Source organism: Erinaceus europaeus, chromosome 16 (genome assembly GCF_950295315.1).
Source record: "Erinaceus europaeus chromosome 16, mEriEur2.1, whole genome shotgun sequence".
NCBI lineage: Eukaryota > Metazoa > Chordata > Mammalia > Eulipotyphla > Erinaceidae > Erinaceus > Erinaceus europaeus.
The window spans coordinates 24,441,267-24,462,755 of record NC_080177.1 but is presented as its reverse complement, the minus strand read 5'-3'; the positions used below and the strand labels follow the sequence as shown (position 1 = coordinate 24,462,755).

Below are 21,489 nucleotides of genomic sequence, written 5' to 3'. Positions count from 1 at the left end.
TCACCTAAAATTGCTGAGGAAGGCTTGGTTTGCTTTATTCCTCATGACTTTCTATACTGCTGGAATTGTTTGCAGTGAACATGTGTTATTTATAGAATCAGAAGAACAAAGATATAGCTATTGTGTAGGGTGTGGGAAAAGCCAGAGAAAGCCAGTAGTTTGGTGGAACCAGCAAATAGTACCATAGTGTAGTCAAGTTGACATTAAGAGTAAAAAGTAAAAAAAAAAAGAAATCAGAATAATTTGTGGGGTTATGATTACTAACAAAGACTCCAAAAATCTCTGAGCAGGTCTAATCCTTAGCAGTGGTGACAGACAAGGAAGACTTTAACACTCACTATGCACATCCCCCCTTTGATACTCATTGTCCAGCCATTCTGGACCCCACAGAGGGCTCTGTTCAGAATTCCTAGCCCAGAGAACATCTCTTGAAAAGTTTTCTCACTTCTTTGCTAGTAGAGCTGTGTTCTCAGTTTTAGAGTTCTGTATTTCAGGAGAAATTATATTCTAGAGGATGTGTTCTGCTTGGTGGTACATGTGTCTGTTAACTGAACATACTTCCCAGAATGTACAGATCCAGTCCAAATGTTTCTTTTTCTCTTTCTTTTCTAATTTCTTTCTTTCTTTCTTTCTTTCTTTCTTTCTTTCTTTCTTTCTTTCTTTCTTTCTTTCTTTCTTTTTTCTCCAGGGTTATCACTGGAGCTCAATGTGTGCTCTATGAAACCACTGCTCCTGGAGGCCATTTTTCCCATTTTGTTGCCCTTGTTGTTGTTGTTATAGCTGTTTTTGTTGTTGGCTAGGACAGAGAGGAATCAAGGGAAGAGAGGAAGACAGAGGAGAAGAGAAAGATAAACACCTGCAGACCTGCTTTACCGCCTGTGAAGTTGTTCCCCCTCCCCCTGCAGGTGGGGAGCTAGAGCTCGAACTGGGATCCTTTCCTGTCCTTGCGCTTTGTGCCATGTATCCTTCACCCACTGTGCTACCGCCCAGCCCCCCAAATATATATTTCTAAGAGATTCTAATTTCAGACCTTACCAAGTTAGTGAGAGAGGGGAGATTTTGAGTAGGAACCTTCTAGAACACCTCAAAGCAAACCTCATAATTGGTTACCTGGTAGGATCTCTTGTTCTCAGTTTCCTCACTGATCATATGGGATAATGGTAGTATTTACTGCACAAGAGTGAGGCAAGGATCACATATCTTAGAAGAGTACCTGGCACATAGCATGAGTTTTATTAATAAATGTTATTAATAAGTGGTTATTAATAAATGTTATTGAGAGCCATTGGCCAAGAGTTGCCAAGAAGCCTGATTTTTAAAGCTGGCTCTAAGGGAAGTCTGATAGGGTCTCAAAAAAGAAGGTTTTAAAACTCCTTGCACATATTGTCTATTTGTTCTCAAACTCTTCAGACCAAATTCTTTCCAGAGTCCCACAGATCCCCATTTCTTTAATTATTTCAGTCTATGAGCCTCTTTCTATGAGTTAAAGATACCTTCATTTCCCAACAATACTCAATCACTCTTAGCTTGTCTGCAATATTACATTTAGGCATTGATTGTCTAGTTAAAAATACAGAAGACTTAACAGACAGGTCCTGGTAATGTCCTGACAACAATGAAGAGAGTCTTTGCATCAAATTTCTCCCCCTTCCTTCCTTCCTTCCTTCCTTCCTTCCTTCCTTCCTTCCTTCCTTCCCTCCCTCCCTCCCTCCCTCCCTCCCTCCTTCCTTCTTTCCTTCCTTCCGTCCTCCCTCCCTTCCTCCTATTTTACTGAGCTTGTTGCTAAGACTAGTTCAAACTGGGTTTTGTTTCCACCCTAAAGGATGGGATGGGAAGGGTACTCTGCTGCCTCTCAGTATAACCCTTAAACTCCTCTGAAATCTTGTCTTATGTTTCCTTTTTGTCCTTGGCATTTTTTTTTCTCCCTCCACTGGAGAAGGACTTTAGGGAACTCATAAGAATGCTGTGGTAACAGAGGGAATTAATTTGCTCTGAAGAAAGAGTGTGTTGATTTCCCACTAGCAATAATTTTCTCCACCCTTCAGAGCCGGGCCAGGGATGTGGTCCGTTACACAAACCAGTCCCACTTGACCAGCTGTTTTGGAATATGTCAAGCTCAGAGTCCACCCCCATTACATAGAAACATGTTGCCTTCCTTGAATTGATTCCTATGAGACGGAAGAAAATCTCATGTGGCCCAGGAATGATGTAACATTACGGGGATATGTGCTTTAGAATTCAGGATACACCCTCTGCGTTCTTGGTGTCTTTTTACCATAATAATCCCACAGTCACACCCTTTCTTCTGTGACCCTTACAGGCCAGAGTGGCCTGGCATTGACTGTATGTCCTGGTGGACCTGGGCCTACCTCTGATTCCATGGATCCAGAGACTGTACTTGGAAGTCAGGCCTGTCTCGCTGACTGTTTATATATTTATTTATTTTTAAATATTTATTTTATTTATTTATTCCCTTTTGTTGCCCTTGTTGTTTTATTGTTGTAGTTATTATTGTTGTTGTCGTTGTTGGATTGGACAGAGAGAAATGGAGAGAGGAGGGGAAGACAGAGAGGAGGAGAGAAAGATAGACACCTGCAGACCTGCTTCACCGCTTGTGAAGCGACTCCCCTGCAGGTGGGGAGCCGGGGTTCGAACCGGGATCCTTATGCCGGTCCTTGTGCTTTGCGCCACCTGCGCTCGCTGACTGTTTAAAGAGCTTGGCATTTACATCTGGGCAGAGTTCCCGTGCATCTTGTTTTGTTGGTCATGTTTGTTGTACTCCTGATACATACCCATGTCCAAAATGCATCTCAGTCACTTGAAATTGCCTTGTGACAGTGTTTAGATTGCTTCATTTGGAGCTACATTGAAACTTAGCAATTCAGATGTCGTGAGCATACTTTCTCATACTTCCTTCAAAGTCAAAATCAGGGGTCTGTACATTTACCTGGAATTAAAAAAAAAAAAAACATTGAAAATGAAATTTAAAGGTAGTTTTAGATGGCCATTGACTCTCTAAAATGGTATAGCCTGCTTTTCCATCTTACTTTAGCTTTACCCAATGGTAATATTAACAAACAGCAGCTTTGGCAGTTGTTGCAGTAATAGTCAGAAATGACACAGCTAGCACCTGTGATGAAATTGTACATTAACTTTACCCATCAGACACTTTTACTAAGGCAGTAAAGAGGGGCAGTTAGGTCACTGAACTGAATCTAGCCTTTAAGATGGGGGAAGTTATTAGCTTCCCTACATTTTGCCTCCTTTACTACAGTGGAAAGAAATAGACATGTATGGGTTCCTACGGCATGCCACATTTTAAATTAATTTCATTCATCCTACTGACCTTTCTAATAAACCTATAGTGTTGGTATTGTTATAGTCATTTTGGAATTGAAGAAAGTGTGGCATTAAGGATGCTGGAGTGCCTAAATCCAGACAGACATGATTCGAAGTTAAGATTGACAGATTTTGACTGACTAGCTCATTTGGATAGTATGCTTTGCCAAATACATGGCCTTGGGTTCAGCCTGGCCCTGCCACATTGAAGGAAGCTTTGGTGCTATGGTCTCGGGCTCTGTCTCTCTTTCTTCATCTCTCTTTCTGCCTCTCTGTCTCCATCTTGAAGGAAAAAAAAAAAGATAATGATAAAAGATTGATGAAATTCAAAGCTTCTAACATATCTTAATAAGAACAATCATCCTCTGGCCTCAAGTAACTTTTTAAAAATATTTAATTTATATGTTTGTTTTAATGAGAGAGGTTTACAGAGAGAGATACCAGAGCACTGCTCAACTCTGGCTTCTGTTGGTGCTAGGGATTGAACCTGGGACCTCAGATCCTCAGGGATGAGAGTCTCCTTGCATAAACATTATGTTGTCTCCCCAGCCCCTTTGAATCTTGCAATATTCTGTCATTCCTTTCTTCTAGTATTTTGTTAAAACCTACCAGTATCACAAAAAGACTGACAACCTCTTTGTCCTTTTTGTGTTAACTTCTACTATTACTGAACAGAAATAATTTCAATGAGTCACAAGAAAGAGTGGAGATAAATGTTAGTGGTCTACAGTAAAGAAGAGACTCTCTTTTTGAGTTTTACTTTTTCTTATGTCATCATAATACCAACTATTAGGGTAAATTACATACACATACATATATACATTATAGATATAAGTATTATATCAAGGATCTTCTCTCCAAAGTGATATATTTCTTTTTTTAAATATTTATTTATTTATTCCCTTTTGTTGCCCTTGTTGTTTTATTGTTGTTGTTATTGTTGTCATTGTTGTTGGATAGGACAGAGAGAAATGGAGAGAGGAGGGGAAGACAGAAAGGGGTAGAGAAAGATAGACACTTGCAGACTTACTTCACCACCTGTGAAGCGACTCCCCTGCAGGTGGGGAGCCGGGGGCTGAAACTGGGATCCTTACGCCAGTCCTTGCGCTTTGCACCACTTGCGCTTAACCTGCTGCGCTACCGCCCAACTCCCAAGTGCTATATTTCTAATGGTGAGATGGAGAACACTTTAAAAAGTTGACTTGAGGGCTTAGAGACAGCATAATGGTTATGTAAGGAGACTCTCATGCTTGAGGATCTGAAGTCTCAGGTTCAATCCCTAGCACCACTATAAGCAGAGCTGAGCAGTGCCCTAGTTTTTCTGTGTCTTTGCTCTTCTCTCTCTCTCTCTCTCTCACTCTCATTAAATTAAAATTAAAATTTTTTAAAAAGAAAAAGACTTCATAGAGGATTCTTTTTAAAAAATATTTATTTATTTACTTTCCCTTTTGTTGCTCTTGTTTTATTGTTATAGTTATTACTGTTCTTGTTGTTGGAGAGAGGAGGGGAAGACAGAGAGGGGGAGAGAAAGACAGACACCTGCAGATGTGCTTCACTGCCTGTGAAGTGACTCCCCTGCAGGTGGGGAGCCGGGGCTCGATCTGGGATCCTTCTGCTGGGATCCTTCTGCTGGTCCTTGCGCTTTGCACCACGTGCGCTTAACCTGCTGAGCTACCGCTCAACTCCCAACAGAGTATTCTTTAAACCAGAGTATCTCCAGTGTGGCGTAACATCAGAACACTTAAGAGATTTCCCTAGGACTTGGAAGCAGCAGATGTTATAGAAAGGTAAAGTTGAAAATTGCAGATAGATTGAAAACGGTAAGGAAAGCACATAATGTAGTTTGGTTGCTCTTTCTTTGAACATCCCAGTGACGAATCTCCAATCCAGGCTGAAGTCCAAAATTTATCTTTGGAGAAAGTAAATTAGAGGGGTAGGGTGATGGTGCACCTGGTTGAGCACACATGTTTCAGTGCACAAGGACCCAGGTTCGAGTCCCCAGTCTCCATCTGTAGAAGGAAAGCTTTGTGAGTGGTGAAGCAGGGCTGCAGGTGTCTGTCTTTCTCTCTCCCTCTCTGTTGCCCCCTACCCTCCCAATTTCTGACTGTCTCTATCCAATAAGTAAATAAAAATATTAAAAAAAAAAAAAGAAAGTAAATTAAAGACATTTCTTAGGACTCCAAACAAAGCAAGGGATCAGGGGAGGCATTTAACTAAAATAAGAATTACTCTTACCAAAAATAGTGACTTGGAGGCCCCTTTCTCTGCCCAGTTTCTAGGATGTAGGAACTTGCCAAGAGAATAGAGAGCTATTTTTTTTTTTTAAGTGCTCATTCTACTCTGAGTAGTCATCCTCATGTATGGATATTGGTAACTCTCAAGTGGGTCCTCTTACTTTACAAATGTAGTCCATTTGCATAGTGTCCCTCATTGTCTTATTATACTGTATGTATTTAAAATTTTAAATAAGACTGAACATCCAAAGATTTCCAAACTTGGGAAAATACCACTGCTACCAAAGAGAGACTACAGTAAACATAAAAAAATAAAAAGAATTTAAAAAAAGAATCACGAAGAATTAGAGATCATGTAAGATTTAGGGGAAAAACAAACTTAAAATATAATTAATATCCTCAGAGAATTAAGAACGATATTTGTAGAAGAATAGAATAGACTGAATTAAAAATAGTTAGAAGATGGGAATGAATGCCTGGTAATTAAACATTGAATAGCTGACATAAATTCACTTCAGGCCTGGGGAGAGTAGATAAGTCATACTGTTTATCTTTTTTACTTGTGTCTAAGTGTTAACTTGATTAAAAACAAAATAATTGTGTCCAGGTGGTCACACACCCAATGGAACTCACACATTATCATGTGCCGGGACCTGAGTTATGAGAGGAAGCTTCACAAGCAATGAAGCAGTCTCTTCCCTTCATCCTCTCTATCATCCCCTTCCTGTCTCTATAAAAAAGAAAAAATAAAGCATACAAACAAAAAAGACAAAGCAATCAACCTTCTAGAACTGTGGACTCATGTAAAACAGAAAAGACTAAGTGGCATAGTTGAACATTAACAAAAATGAATATTGAATCAAGTTTTTTTTTTTTAATGTGGTGTTGTTAACTTTCCCTAATCCTTTCTTTCTTGTTGTTTTTTTTTTAGCACAGACCTGTAGTAACCTTGAAAGCCAGCCTTCACACAAACTAAACTTTGTAAACCAAGTCTAGTACCCCCTGGGGGTGGAAGGAAGGATAGCACAAATTTGGAGCTCCCCTAAATCCCATCCAGAGAAACTGTCTCCACAGGAACATCTGACAGGCCACTGAAAGTTTCATTTTTCAGAGTTTGTTTTTCTTTGACCTGACTCAGGTTAGTCTGAGTGAACAGCCCTACCCACAGGGCATTTGTCCAAAAGCCTCAGTGGCAATTGCTTGCCATCATGACTGCCCGAGGCCCCAGTAATTACTAGGTAGGACTGACTTTGCAATGCAATAAAAGGATAAGAAAGATTGATGGATATATATATAAGTGATCAAAGCAAATGTGATAGAATATCAGTGCTTCGATCTACTTGATAGATATTCACTAAACTATCCTTTCAACTTTTCTAGCCCCTAAAAAATTTGAAGGGAAAATTGAAAACCAAAAATGAAATGTCCACAATGGGACTGTGAAGTCCTACCTATACCAGGTTGTAGAAGCTTGAGAATATCTAAACTCTGATTTCTGACTGCCCCAGAGACTCTGCAGATAGGAGTGAGCACTATGACAGAGTTATAAACTGCTTCCTGGAATGATGAAGACATGCCCCAAGCACACCCAGAGACTGGTTCAAGTAACTTAGGGAAATCTGTTCAATCGCTAGTCACTGAGTACTTCCATGTACAAGGAATTCTCAACTAAACTTTTCACCAGAAACTAGACAGTCCAAAGGCAATAGGAATATATCTGTATGGAATATATATATGGAATAAATAAACCTTAAAAAAAATAAGTACCTTCAGTAAATGAAAAGGATTGAAACCATACTAACTTCTCTAATCACAAGGGCATAAACAACAACAGAAAAACGTTTGGGGGAATTCTTTCTTCAAATGTAATGCAAATTATACACACACACAGCATACAGTCTCTCTTGTATTGGATAGGTCAAAACATAAATCACATGGGGCATTAGAAAATACTTTGAGGAATTGAGAACAAAAATACAACATACCAAAATGTATGTCCTGCAGCTGAAGAAGAGCATAGAGGGAAATTTAGAGCTTAAGTGCCTTATGTTAAAAAAGATTTTATTACATGTAAATTATACTTCAATGAAACTGATATTTAACATAGAAAGAGCTAATAATCCACATTTCTTGACTATGTTAATTTGCATACCACAACATATGTGGAGTCACTAAGCTTTCTCTGATTTTAATATAATTGGAGGTAACTACTCACCCTTTCAAACCACATGGAAAGTTTACTTTAAAAAGGACATGATTCTTAAATATATGAACTCATAGTTTTACGCACAGTGAAAAATTAAATATATTAAACTCATAGTTAATTATATGCTTGCTAAAGTTTTTAAGGGAAGTACACTGTTGTTTGCAAATAACTTTGAAATGCAACACTAAAAGAATAAGATGGCCTGATGGATGGATAGATAAGTGATAAAAGCAAGTGTAATAAAATATTAAGGTGGGCCTGGGTGGTGGTGCACCTAGTTGATTGCACAAAGACCCAAGTTCGAACCCCCAGTCCCACATGGGGGAAGACTTTGCAAGTGGTGAAGCAGTGTTGCAGGTGTCTCTCTTGTCTCTCTTGTCTCTCTCCCTCTCTATCACCCCCTTCCCTCTGGATTTCTGGCTGTCTCTACTCGATAAATAAGTAAAGATAGTTAAAAATAAATAAGTAAATAAAATATTAATGCTAGGATCTACTTGAAAGGTGTTCACTTTAAGGTCCTTTCAACTTCTTTGTTTATCTGAAAGTTTTCATAGTAAATGCTGGGAAAAACTGAACTCCAAGTGACACTATGACCCTGAACTACTACTACTATTACCAACATTTACTAAATGAATTTCCTACTGATCTGAAGAAAAAAAATTTTTTTTAAGAAGTAGCTTTTTTGATTTATGTACTTTGGGAGCTGAGGTAAACATTTTGAAAACAATCCTCAGTGAGATGCTATAAAAGAACATATGATAATCTATGGGGAAGTAAGATCTTCTAGTCTAAGGGCCAACCTTTCTGGGAGAATCTTCCCAGGACATAGATTTATATTTTGTTAGGATTATACATCAACTTGATTTCTACTCCCAGTTTCTGTAGGAAAGGTTGTGCATTAGACCGCATGCAGGTAAATTACTAAATTCATGCCGGCTCAAGCACAGTTCATTTTTCCACCCTGTAATTTCCCAGCACTAATATTACTTCTCCAGGCCTTACTTCCATATTTTTTAAGGAGGGATTTGATACCATGGAACATATTTTTTTACACTCCCCCCCCATCCCATAATCTTACAAAGCTGTGGGACTGGAACTTCATGGCGAAGTGCCCCCTCGAGAGTGATTTTCCAAGTGATGAAGCAGATTCTAATCAGCACAAGATCCAGATATGGACTGTGAACTGGACCTCTGCCACCTTTCCCTCCAGCTCTCTTAACACAATGACTAGGGAATTCCTTTGAGGATCACTGGGTATACTTCAAGTCCCCCCTGGTCCTGTGGCTTCCTTCCAGCCCCAGAGATCTTCCTGTCTGGAGCATTTCCGGCCCTTCTGTCCCTGGGCTTTGAGGGTTCAGCTCAACCTGGGGAAGGGATAGAAGGCTTGGGGTTATCAAAAGCCCGTTGAATTTATCTGATGCAAGACTGGCTGACTTGTTTGCCTCCCTGGCTCTCTTCCTGGACTTCAAAACAGCTGAGAAAACAACCTTCTTCTAAGTCTTGGACAAGGAGGAAAATCTCTGGCATGAAGGATTTCTGTCGCAGACATTTGGCACAGCTAGAGGAAAGGTTTGTTTAGCTTAGCAATGGGTATTAGCCCAGGCATCTCGCTGAAGTGAGATAATAGGGTCCCTGTTGAAGGAAGGTTCAGAGTCAGTGGGTTTCTCCCCTTGCTTCTCAGCAGGCCCTGTGCATGCTGATAAAACACTTGATACATCTGACAAGGACATTACCTCTGTGTTCATCCACAGCCATGTCATCTTGCTGACCTTGGAGAAGGCTAAGACAGGGTTTAAAAAAAGTACAAAGCTATGAAGTCGTGAATGGGAGCAAAATCCCACTCATTCCCACAGGAGCTATCTACCTCAGTTGGTTCTCACCCAAGAGTTCTTACATTGTTTCAGGGTCCCACTTCTTGGGGCAGAGAGCAGGTCTTGAAAGAAAAGTTAAGACTCCCACTTGCCTTTATAAGAAGAAATTTTGCTTATACTTGCCCTCTGCAAACTCATTCTACTTTGTTTTCCACCCCTACCACATGTAAGATTTGGGGTAGGTGGTAGAAGATGGGAAATGAAAGAAAAGAAGATGAATTCATTACTAGTGTTAAAGAAAACCCGCCTGGCACAGGAAATAGAGAAGAGAAAGTAGAAGCTTACTTGTATATGAGACCAGCTTGACTCTATACTCTATAATGAATATACTTTCTTCTCTTTATTCTTGCAAGGGAAGTGATCAGGCATCATGGCTGCCCCTTTGTGTCCACTTTCCTGGGCCACAAAGGCAAATCTCGCTTTTCCCCTAAGTTAAAACTCTAGTGCTGAAACTCACGTAATCCACCAGGACCAGAACTCTGTCAAAGCAGCCTCCTGGGAAGTCTGTCCCCAAGATTGTTGTCATCTCCATGCTGCTTGCTCCACACTGGTTCTCCTGACCACCCGTGGAGGAGATAGGCTAGTCTGTGTTGTTCCACATGAAGGTCACACCTATACTTTAAAAGGACCAGGCAATATCCCTAGAAGGTGTCACCATCCTAGAAAAGGTCTGAAGTTCCTATGTCCAGCACTTTCTGTCCTATGGCTCCTTTTCCACTTTCTGAGCTTCTTAGAAGTAGGTCCAGGCCAGGAAAAACATGTGATGCTATAGCAAGCTGAAACCAAAGACTTGACTTTGGACTTGCCAGAGCTGAGAATCTTGGCAATAGTTGACTGGACAGCCTATTCTTTCCTATGGCTTCTTCAAAGTCCCCCAACTTTGGGGAAGGGATGCCAGAATGGTCCTCAAAGTGAGTATGAGTCAGAGCTTCTGAAAGTCACCAATTTGTGTATCTATTCTCTGGCTCATTTTTCTTTTATCGTTGAATGTCTTCTACATATATAGCACCAGACTGGTGTTGGTGGAACCAGAAGAAGCAGCAGTGAGGAGGTCTCTGCCTTCAGATACATGGCAGTGAAACAAATCCAGCTAACACTGCCTGTGAAATGGTGGAGAGAGCATCTGGTGCTTTTAGAAAACACTATTGGTGCTTGATGGAATTGGGGAAGTGACATTCAGATGGGATTTGCAAGAGTAAGTTGGATTTGGACATCATGCGATGATGACAGAAGGAAAATTGTATGTGGAAGCTTGTGAACAGCCAAGGTAGCATGCATACAGGGGAACTGCCTCATTTGATAGAGATACCAGGGAACTGGACTAATTTGGGATACCAGGGAACTGGACTAATCTGTGCATAACTGACTGAAGACTTTCATGATGGTTAAAAGTATGCACTATACAACCAGGTTGGAATCCTGGCTTCAGCACTGATAAGCTATTTGCCTCAGAGAGTGGTTGTGTAGAAGAATGTCTCTGATAGCTGGGCTTTCTGCTATGTTAGAGCCCTTCCTCTCCTTTGGGCCTCTTATGTTAGAATGTTAACTCCAGAAAGGGTAAAATAGGGAGCTTTCAATAACCAGTCACTGTAGAGAATTAGCTAACAGCTTGTTTACTCAGCCAAATAGGTAACTAAAGGGAGGGACATAGAGAAAAGAGAAGATCTCTAAGAAGAACAGTGAGATCAAAGGTGGACTTCTCCAACATTCACTTGGAGTAGCTAGGCCTTTTTGTTCTCCCTTACAAATTGGGAGAAACCTCCCCACCAGCTGCATAGGAAAACCATGGAGAACGGTGAGGAAAATGCCCCTGAGTCATTTTAGGAACCCACAATGTATAAGGTACTAAACTGGACCTCACAGGGGAAGAAAGTGTAAGATCAAAGCAGATGCCCCTGGTCTTTGCAATCCCAGTGAGAATTCAGAACATTCGTCTTAGAAGTAAACTGAGGCAGAAACTGATGATAGTCTTTTTTTAAAGTATAGATTCATGGGGGGGGGGGGGAAGATAGATAGCATAATGGTTATGCGGAAACTCTCATGCCTGAGGCTCCAAAGTCCCAGGTTCACTCCCTTACACCACCAAAAGCCAGAGCTGATTAGTGCTCTGGGTTAAAAAAAAAAAAAAAAAAAGATAAAAGTATAGATTCATGCAGTATCATTGAAATCTGCCTGGCTCATAGTAAGTACTCAGTAGATGTTTACTGATGGATTGATTGACTGAATAAATGAATGCCCAGGCACAAAGGCTTCATAGAAAAATGTCAAAGTAAGGGGCCGGGTAGTGGCGCACCTAGTTAAGCGCACACATTACCTACCATGTTCAAGGACCCAGGTTTGAGCCCCCAGCCCCCACATGCAGGGGGAAATCGTCACAAAAAGCTGATGTCTCTCTCTCTCTCTCACCCCATTCCCTCTCAATTTCTGGCTGTGTATCCAATAAACAAAGATAATTTTTAAAAATGTCAAAGTAAAGGAGCTCACAACCTAAAGACTTCCCTGTATGTCTTATCTCCTGCCACCAGGTTGTCAGTTCCATGAAAGCTAAGAGCCCCTCCATCTTTACCCTGCACCCAGAATAGTGCCTAGCACAAAAGAAAGCGTCCAATAAATAATAGCTGTAGATTGAATACGTGTGTTCATGGGTAGGTGATTGGCACAAAGAATGGAAAAGATTTCCATTGGGAATTAGGACTGGGGGCCCAATACCTGGTAGCATTGTATACCTTAGATACATCTCAAAATAATTTTTAAAATATTGATGATCACTTCCCTTGCAAGAATAAGGAGAATAAAGAATAGAGTATAAAATCAATCTGGTCATATATGAAAGAAACACCCAAGAAGAAAAAGGTCTTATAAGAGGTGAAATTAGTAGCTCACAACACCACACACTTGCCTTGTAGAGCTCTAGGCTTTCTGAGTCATGTGTGTTTGCACTCATTCTTGCCCAGCTTCTAATTTCTCTCAGAAGGCTCCAAAACCAGCTTCACACATTACACTCAGAGTTGAATGTGATAAAAATTTAAGAGCCTTATGTATTAAATAAGACAGTGACAGTTGACAACAGTGTGAATCAAACCATAGTTAGAATCTGCTGAATTTGTGGGATGATGAAACATCTAAAGCACAACAGCTTAAATTATCAGCTAGGAGGATTGTTTGCTTTAGAAGAGGAACGGTTTAGGAGTTGGGTGGTGGTGCATTTGGTAGAGTGCACGTATAACAATACATTAAGACCCAGGTTCAAGTCCCCAGTCCCCACCTTCAGGAGGAAAGCTTCATGAGCTATGAAGCAGTGTGGCAGATATCTTTCTCTCTCCCTACTTCCTCCTTCCCTATCAATATCTCCCTGTCTATCTCTGTAAAATAAATAAATTATTTATATGCTTTAATTCTTTAAAGATAAAGAAGAATAATTTACAGCTTGAAAGACAGAAGGACTTAGGACATTGATTCAGGCCCAAAGGAGGGGAGAATCTTTGTGTATTCCCAGTGATACATAACAATCATGTTGATTTTTTTCTCTAAAGTCTGTGAACTAGAAAGCTAATTTGAATTTTCCCTCACTAAATCTAACACTACAGGTTCTCCAGATCAGAAGTGGGTGGTAGAAGCAAAGTGCATCTTTCCTCCAAGCCTGTTAGCATCATATTTACATTGAAGTGTTAGTTGTCATGGACTGCTCTGAGTGTCTAACCGCCTGCCTTAATGACTCTTCTCCAGTTGTTAACCCATTTGTCACTTTCCCTTTTGCCACGTAGGCTCCAATCCAAACACATGACACTCAGCAAGGCTTGCTGAGTGAGAAGAGAAGAACTATCATTCGCTTGTCCCGGATACTATGTCTCTGTTGATATGACCTGAGACCACACTAGGTTTTATGTGAACCACATCTTACACTGACACATTCTGAACCATAGTCATCTAGCCCTCCAAGCTGATTTTCTGAATACTAAATCTCCTCTTTCTATTCTTGGTCCTAGGTTTTCAATAAGATTGCTTCCGAAAAGATTTGTAGAATTTGTCCCAACATTCTAAACCAAATTGAGGTTTGTTATAATATTATGATTCTCCAATAAAATATATTAAAACTTAATCTAATTTGGTTTGTCTACTATTAACCATTTTCAGCAGCCTATCATATCAGTATGTTTAGCTATATGATTCACAGATCCAAATACCCTCAGTGAGAGCTTCCAAAATATTCTACTTAAAAATTGGCAAAACCCCCTCCCAGTCCACCACCCATTCTATACCTTTTTCCTCTAAAGTGTAGGTAAATCATCGAACACACCATCTATATATAGTTTCCTTGTTTATTTTACTATCTTTTTGCCTCCTTCAGAATATGAACTCTATTAGGACAATAATTTGTGTCAGTTCTTTTTTTAATAAATCCCATATTTGTTAGATGGATGTCCTTCTCTGGGTCAGTAAGGATTTTTGTTGTTGTTGTTGTTCATTTCCTTCCTTCCTTCCTTTCTTCTTCTTCTTCTCCTCCTCCTTTTTTTTTTTTTTTTTTTTTTTACCAGAACACTAATCAGCTCTGGCTTAGGGTGGTGCAGGGGACTGAACCTGGGACTTTGGAGCCTCAGGCATGAGTGTCTCTTTGCATAACCATTATGCTATCTACCTCCGCTCCAGTCAGTAAGAATTTTGAACATGTTGGGAACCAAACTGGGATCCAGTACATTGTCTTAGCAGCTGCTCTACCCCCCCCCCAAAACCAGAAGCTGCTCCTCCTCTGCAGATTACTATTGGTCTCTTGTTCAATTACACATCCCTTAATAGCATTAGCATCTAACTAGGATTATCTTCACTGTCTCCAGAACTAAATTAAGTACTCAGTACATTTTTTGCTGAAAACCAGATACTTTGTGTGAGTGGTAGCCCTCTGACCTATCAGTATGGATATTCCTTCTAAGAAAAGCAAATAATCATAACATAACTCATCCTAACTGCATACAAATCATTATTTTGATAATTAATTTTAAGCTCTGCTTGAGAAGGAAAGGGCTCTAAGCACTGTCAATCCAAACCCTTTGATTACCAGAAAGAGAGGTCTCTCAGGACTAGGTCCTGCTGATTGAGGTTCAGGGCTTGTTCAGAGTGGGTCTGAGCTCTTTGGGAAAGGAAATAGTCAGATGATAGAGGCTCTGGACAACTAACCTTATTGAGTCTTATTTCCTCACATGTATGATGAGGCTACTGAGTTGGAGAACTCAGGCTCAGATGCCACTTTGTTAACCTTCCATTGCAGTAGCACCTGCTTTTAATTGTCTGAGCCTTGAATTCTGTCGTCTACAAAATTAAAGTGGCAGTGTAATTTTCAAAGTCATAATCTGATATTTTATTGAGTACTACTTACTTACATTGTTCTGATTTCATGTCCATTTTTTTTTCAGGTGAATGGCAAAGATCTGAGGTTTGGGATATGTTTATTTTATTCCTCTTTTAGCTAAAGGATTTGACTTTCTGTTGTCCATTTCCCTTTATTATTTATTTATTAATTCATTCTGACATAGATGAAGCTTAGGCTCTTATCCTCACAGCTGTGAATCATCACGGTAGTCTCCTACTAGAGACTCTAGAGCTATTAACTCTTGCTCTTGCTCTGTCTCTAACTATTCCTCCTCCACCTTTGGCCTTTAACCAGGTCAGTTTCCTAGAGCTAAGTACTCAAGTTGGAGCAATAGCAGTGGACTATCCTGGGAGCTTGCCAGAATTACAAACTTTCAAGCCACGCTCAAAACTCACAGAATCAGATCTGCCTATCAACAAAACCTGGAGCTGATTCATACAGACATAAAAACATGAGGACCACTGTTCTCGTCTAACATTTCATTCTTCTACCAAGGGGTATTCATAGACTTCACATTAAACCTCAGATTTTCTCAGTCAGATAAGGAATCATATCAGTTTTCAGGGGAGATGGTTTTGATGTGAAAATGACCCACCTACTTATATTTTTGTTGGTTCTGAGAATGAAGAGCATGTTTATCTAGATAACTTTAGAGCATATATGAAAGTTACTGTGATTCAATTTGAGCTGAATTCTTCTGGCAAAAACAAAATATACTGATGAGGGTCTTGGGGGTACTTGGGAAGCATATGTGGTGGGTTGATTGGAAATTTTCTTGATAATAACACAGTGATAGGCATTTTATACTTTTTTTTTTTTTTTGCCACCAGAGTTATCCCTGTAGCTTGGTACTGGCACTAGAATCCACTGCCATTTTTCCTTCTTTTTTTTTTCTTTTTTCTTCCTATTTTATTAGATAGGACAAAGAGAAACCGAGAGGGGAAGAGAGAAAGATAGATACTTGCAGACCTGCTTCACTATTCATGAAGCTTCCACCTTGCAGGTAGATAATGGGGGGTTTGAAGCCAGGTCCTTGCACATAGTAAGGTGTACACTCAACTGGGTGTATCCCACCTGCCTGCCCACTACATAGATGTTGTTTTGTTAGCTCCATTTTACATGTGAGGAAATGAGATTTGATAGTTGTCTAGAGCCATGGTGTTGTTTGAAATTCAGGCTGTACCACACTAGAGACAAAGACACTCAAAAGACAGTGCTTAGATAAAGGATTCTGTCTGGAGGTAGACAGGTGAGCTCAGGTGGAATGCAATAATACTCTATGAAGTCCTTCAGGTTCCTTCTCCCAGGTTCTTTCGTCATCCTCAAGGTTCCATGGAGATGAAGCTGGTTCTTGTCCTTGGGAAAGAGGGAAAGGGAAAGTGAGGAGTGTGCAATTTTCTTAGGAAAACATAGTCCAGATATTTTACCTGTTAACTTGCACTCACATTCTGTTAGTCAAAGGTTGGTCACATGGTCACAGCTAATTGCAAAAGAGGCAGAGAAATGTTGTAACTTGGGGAGTTATTTGCTAAAAGAAAGAGTGACTACAGGAGGAAAATTGCATGCCTTACATTGTCATCTAGCTGATTAGTGGAAGAGTCTAGATTCAAACTTCATGACTAAAGCCTGTGATTTCTCCCTACTGCATGTCTTTCTTCCACCACATCTCATAGTTGATACTAAATGTTTGTTGGATGCTGATGGGTTGAGGTCTTACATGGAAGCCTTTTTATTATTTGAAATTAGCTCTATTTTTCTCCCTTGCTTCCTTGATTACCTAAGTGACTCTCTACCAAATCTGTCCCTATTAAAAAAAGGTAGCTGATAGCCATCTTCCTTCAGGAGAAATGTTGTAATAGAGTAATCCATCAATCCATAGAGGTTCTATAGAACCATGTGACCTGTGATAATGGGTCCATGATACTTATTTTTTTAACTAAATTTTCTGTATTTGTATATTTAATTTTAAATTACTTGTACTCATGATCTTATAAAGGCTTACAAGTTTATAAGATTACAGGAGTATAATTCCACACTGCTCCCACCACCAAAGTTCTGTGTCCTCCACCTCCCTTCTAACGAAAACCAACCTACATACTAACATACTATCAATTCTTAGGAAGTCTTAAAGACAGTTTGGCTACTATTTCCCCTTTTCTCTTTTCTTCTATTTCTTTTATTTTTTTTCCTTCAAATTCATGCGTATCAAATCTGTATAGTCCACATATGAATAAAACCATCTAGTAGTTGTCTTTCATCTCCTTTTTTACTTCACTAAGCATAACCACCTCCATCCACCAAAATTCATCCACTTTATTCCTAGAGGACATAATATTAATTTTTATAATTGAGTAATAGTCCCATAACTTCTTTGTCTACCATCCCTTTTAAAATAGGTGTTGTAGGAGAATGGCATTGCTCAAAATATCTCTGCTATTTTATTTTGGTTGCTACATTAGTCATCTCTTATTGCAATGCTGTTGTAGTGACAACAACCCAAAACACCAAGGACATCTTGTAATAAACATTTAATTAATGTGTCTGTGGGTCTTTCAAGAGTTGCTTGCTTAGGCTGATTTCGGCTTCCAATTCTGGGTAGACATCTCTCATTCTTCTTCTATAATAGTGGATTAGCTTGGATTCTTTTTTTCCTGACAGCTACAAATGCAGAAGAGAACAACAAAGTTATATGACATTTCATGAAGCCTAGGCTGAGAACTGGTACAGCATATTAGCAAAAGCAAATCATGTGACCAAATCCACAGTCTAAGGTGCTGAGTACTTGATACCTTGAGATGAATTGTAGTGTCATGGTAAAGGGACTGAACACAAACTTGCCAACAAGGAATCTCCTACTACTTTACCTTTGGCAAGCCACTTGGAATATCTACAATGTTGATAAATCTTTATCTTTTATGGGAAACTTTGGTTTTTTTTTTTTTTTTTAAGTGAATTAGCTAAGTGTATGGATAAAATTAGATAAACAGACCAGATTTGTCTGTGGACTGTTTAAGCATGTGACATAAAATAATTTCAGAAAGCACTGAGTCAAGAATATGACAATGAGTGACAGAATATTTGAAAGAAATGTAAAATCTTACAAGGGGATAATTTGGAAAGACTAGTGCTCATTTGACTCTAAAATGATTATTTTTAAAATTCATTAGGGACCATGCTATTTGAAAGTGGGGAGGGGAGTAAATACCATCTCATCTCTAATACCTCTTCTGACTAACCCTGGGAAATTTTTCATATGCAGATTCTTATTGCCAAGTCTCCTCTGGCCCCCTTTACCTCATTTGTCTACACCATCAAGGAGGAAGGCCTGGTTCTTCAAGGTAAGAATCTAATATTAAGTTATTTCTTTAAACTGGTCATGCTCAGTGCTTCCCATTTTCAGGGTTAATCATTACTACTGTGGCATGAATAAATGCCACTCTAGAAGATAAATTGATCAGTGATGTTTATCCTGATGAGATTTTTAAGGGAGACTAGCAATTATTGGCAAGAACTTGACAGAGAGTCGAGATGGGACTATAGGAGGAATTGGAGGATTCTCTTAAGAGTGAGACAAAGAATGGATGTCAGTACAAGCAAACTAGGAACTGCTCCCACCCCAGGCCTTGTCCAGATCCAATGGAGTGAGGAAGCAGGTGGCAAGTCTCTGCTACCTTGTGGAGGGTCCAGCATTGCCTCAGAGTTCCCTGCCTTCGTAGGCTAAAGAATCAGCTGGGTTGGCATAGAGTGCTTTGTGTAGCTCTGAATTCTGATTCCTCCTTCTGCTTACTGTTCCCTTTCTGTGGCAGGTGGTGGCACACCTGGTTGAGCACACATGTTACAGTGTGTGAGGACCTAGGTCCGAGCCCCCAGTCCCCACCTGCAGGAGGAAAGCTTTGCGAGTAGTGAAGCAGGGTTGCAGGTATCTCTCTTTCTCTCTCCCTCTCTATCACTCCCTTCCCTCTTGATTTCTGGATGTCTCTATCCAATAAATAAATAAAGATTATATATATATGAGACTTAACTGGGAACTAGGCTTTGCTTTTCTGGACCTGTCACGTGGGCCTCAGACTAGGGAAGAACTCAGTTTGGATTTCTGTTAGAATAACATTAATATCCTTCCAGATGCTGGATTCTCTGGTGCTTAGGAAAGGCTTCCAAGTGCAGAAAAAAAAAATCCAAATTTGGGAGAAAAAAAAAGAGAGATGAATATATTCTAATACCATTGAAACTAGTGCACAGAAACACGTCCAAAACTGCTTATACATTATGAAGGGTCCCCCACTGCCCTGCCAGATGTGCTCGGGTCACATCTGTCTCCCACTGTCAGGCAGGAGACCCTACCCCATAGAGATGTCTATGTGAACATCTGGCCTGAACCTCAGAGGAATGTGCTGTCATTGCTGACTGTGGGAGGGACCTCTGCTTATCAGGACTTTGTCAGCTGAGTATTTTTCCCAGGTTGGTGAAATAGAGTGAGCCCCTGAAATAGCCCTGTGGAGATATACTTGCATTGCTTGGAAGCAGCCAGAATTTTATAAAGCAGCCTGGAAAGCTCACACTGCTGGCTGGAAAGCAGGCTGCAAGTTTTCCCTTTTTCTTCCACCTCTGAAGTACTGGTCTCTTAATGGATCCAGAAAGCAGCTTGTTTGTTTGGGGCAGCTGAGCTCCACAGCGGGAACTCAGGTCCAGGGAAATTTGGGGTAAGAGCTACTGACCTTTGGCTCTTAGCCTTTGACTTATGCTATCCAAGTTCCTTAGTAAATATTTTTTTTTCACAACTGCAAATATTGTTTTCTGACAAAGAAGCAGAGATTTGAAGACCAGATTAAGCAAAACAAACAGCAGGCCCCTTTGTTACATACTCTCCAAGGGTGTATAAGTAAGAAGTAATCAGAAAACTGGACTTTTATTTACCCAGAGCACAGTGTGACTTTGGGCTCTTTTTTTTAAAAAACTTTTTTTTATTATTTATTTTCCCTTTTGTTGACCTTTTTTAAAATTGTTGGTTGTAGTTTTTGTTGTTGATTCGCTGTTGTTGGATAGGACAGAGAGAAATGGAGAGAGGAGGGGAAGACAGAGAGAGGGGGAGAGAGAGAGAGAGATACCTGCAGACCTACTTCACCACTTGTGAAACGACCCCCCTGCAGGTGGGGAGCTGGGGACTTGAACTGGGATCCTTACAGCCAGTCCTTGTGCTATGTGCCACATGCGCTTAACCTGCTGCGCTACCGCCTGAACCCCTGGGCTCTTTATTTTTAAAGGGCTTTTAAAAATATTAGACACTCCAGAAAATAGCAATACTTTGATGGAGATTGCAGGACATTCTGTGAGAGATTACAAGATAACTGTAGGAGGGGGAAAAAAAGTTCAGTCTTGACATGATACATTTTGGTAAGTAGAATATCTATGTCTGGTCTAATTTGGTCAGCTTTCAGGTTGTGTATGTGGAATGAGATTCACAGAGTTGCCTCTCTGATACTTATTGCTAAGATTGTGGTTTTGACTGGAAGAGGAAGTTATTAGGGCAACTATAGACTTGAAATACAGTGAACTGGTAGACATTTTAAAAAATGCAAAAAAGAACTACTAGAAAAGGTTGGAAAAATGGACCAAAATGTAGACTACTAATGGAGACTGAAAAATCCAGCCATGTGTCTACTAATTGTGACCTTGAAGATGGAAAATGTTGACCCTGATTTGGGACTTTGCTAATTGTATCACAACCCATTGGTGGGTCATGAGATGAATGAATTACAACCAGCATTTTTTTTTTTAAATAAAAGGGGAGGATAATAGAAAAATCCAGATCTTCCCACACATACTATTTTCATGAAATATTGGGTGTGTGATATGTGTGTGCATGCGTTTGTGGTGTGGATGTGAAATGTGTTCCTTACTTGGGCTGCAGTCACTGGCTGGGGTGAGCCCTAAAGGCCTCCTTTCCCACTTGAGCTTTATCTGATTCTCCTGGGAGACGGTGTGCTTCTCATTCATTTCACACTACAGAGCTGTACCCTGGAGATCTCCACACTCTGGGCACATAAAAGCAGATTTCCCTCCCACTTTTACCAGATGACTGAGCTAAAAAACACCTGCACAATCCCCAGCTATAAAGCAAAGAAACCTTTGATCCCCAAGTGGTAACCTTGGAAAGTTCCCAGTAATCAAGGACAAAGAGCTTTCCTGGTGTGAGGGTTTGCTCTGGCTTCAGAGTCCCGAGGTACTGTGAAGGTCAGTCCCTCGTGCCCTGGTGGGATGTGTGTGCAGTCTGAGGGGTACAGAGACAGAGAGAGGAAGGACTATAAGAGTGCTCTCCTACAAGAGTGACACCGCCAGCCTAGATGCCTGTGGCCCAACATTGAGCCTTTGTGATGTGACACTGAGCCAGCCAGGAATGGCATGAGAGAACAATCCTTTTGGGGAGGGGAAAGCTGCTAACAAATGTGGGAACAATCCCTGGAGTCTTTTAGCTCC

The 21,489-nt window shown here is 40.3% G+C and overlaps 1 protein-coding gene across 9 annotated transcripts in view; it reads left to right on the top strand.

Annotated features, from left to right (window-relative positions):
* RAD51B (RAD51 paralog B) overlaps nucleotides 1-21,489 on the top strand; it is a 975,550-nt gene that overhangs the window by 672,999 nt on the left and 281,062 nt on the right. For 6 of the 9 annotated variants that reach the window (XM_060174759.1, XM_060174760.1, XM_060174758.1 and 3 more), the window contains exons 10-11: nucleotides 13,637-13,702; nucleotides 18,275-18,353. In XM_060174759.1, coding sequence (XP_060030742.1) covers nucleotides 13,637-13,702; nucleotides 18,275-18,353 — 145 coding nt within the window. The remainder of the gene's footprint in view (nucleotides 1-13,636; nucleotides 13,703-18,274; nucleotides 18,354-21,489) is intronic. The other 3 variants (XM_060174764.1, XM_060174761.1, XM_060174762.1) reach the window with 1 other exon arrangement.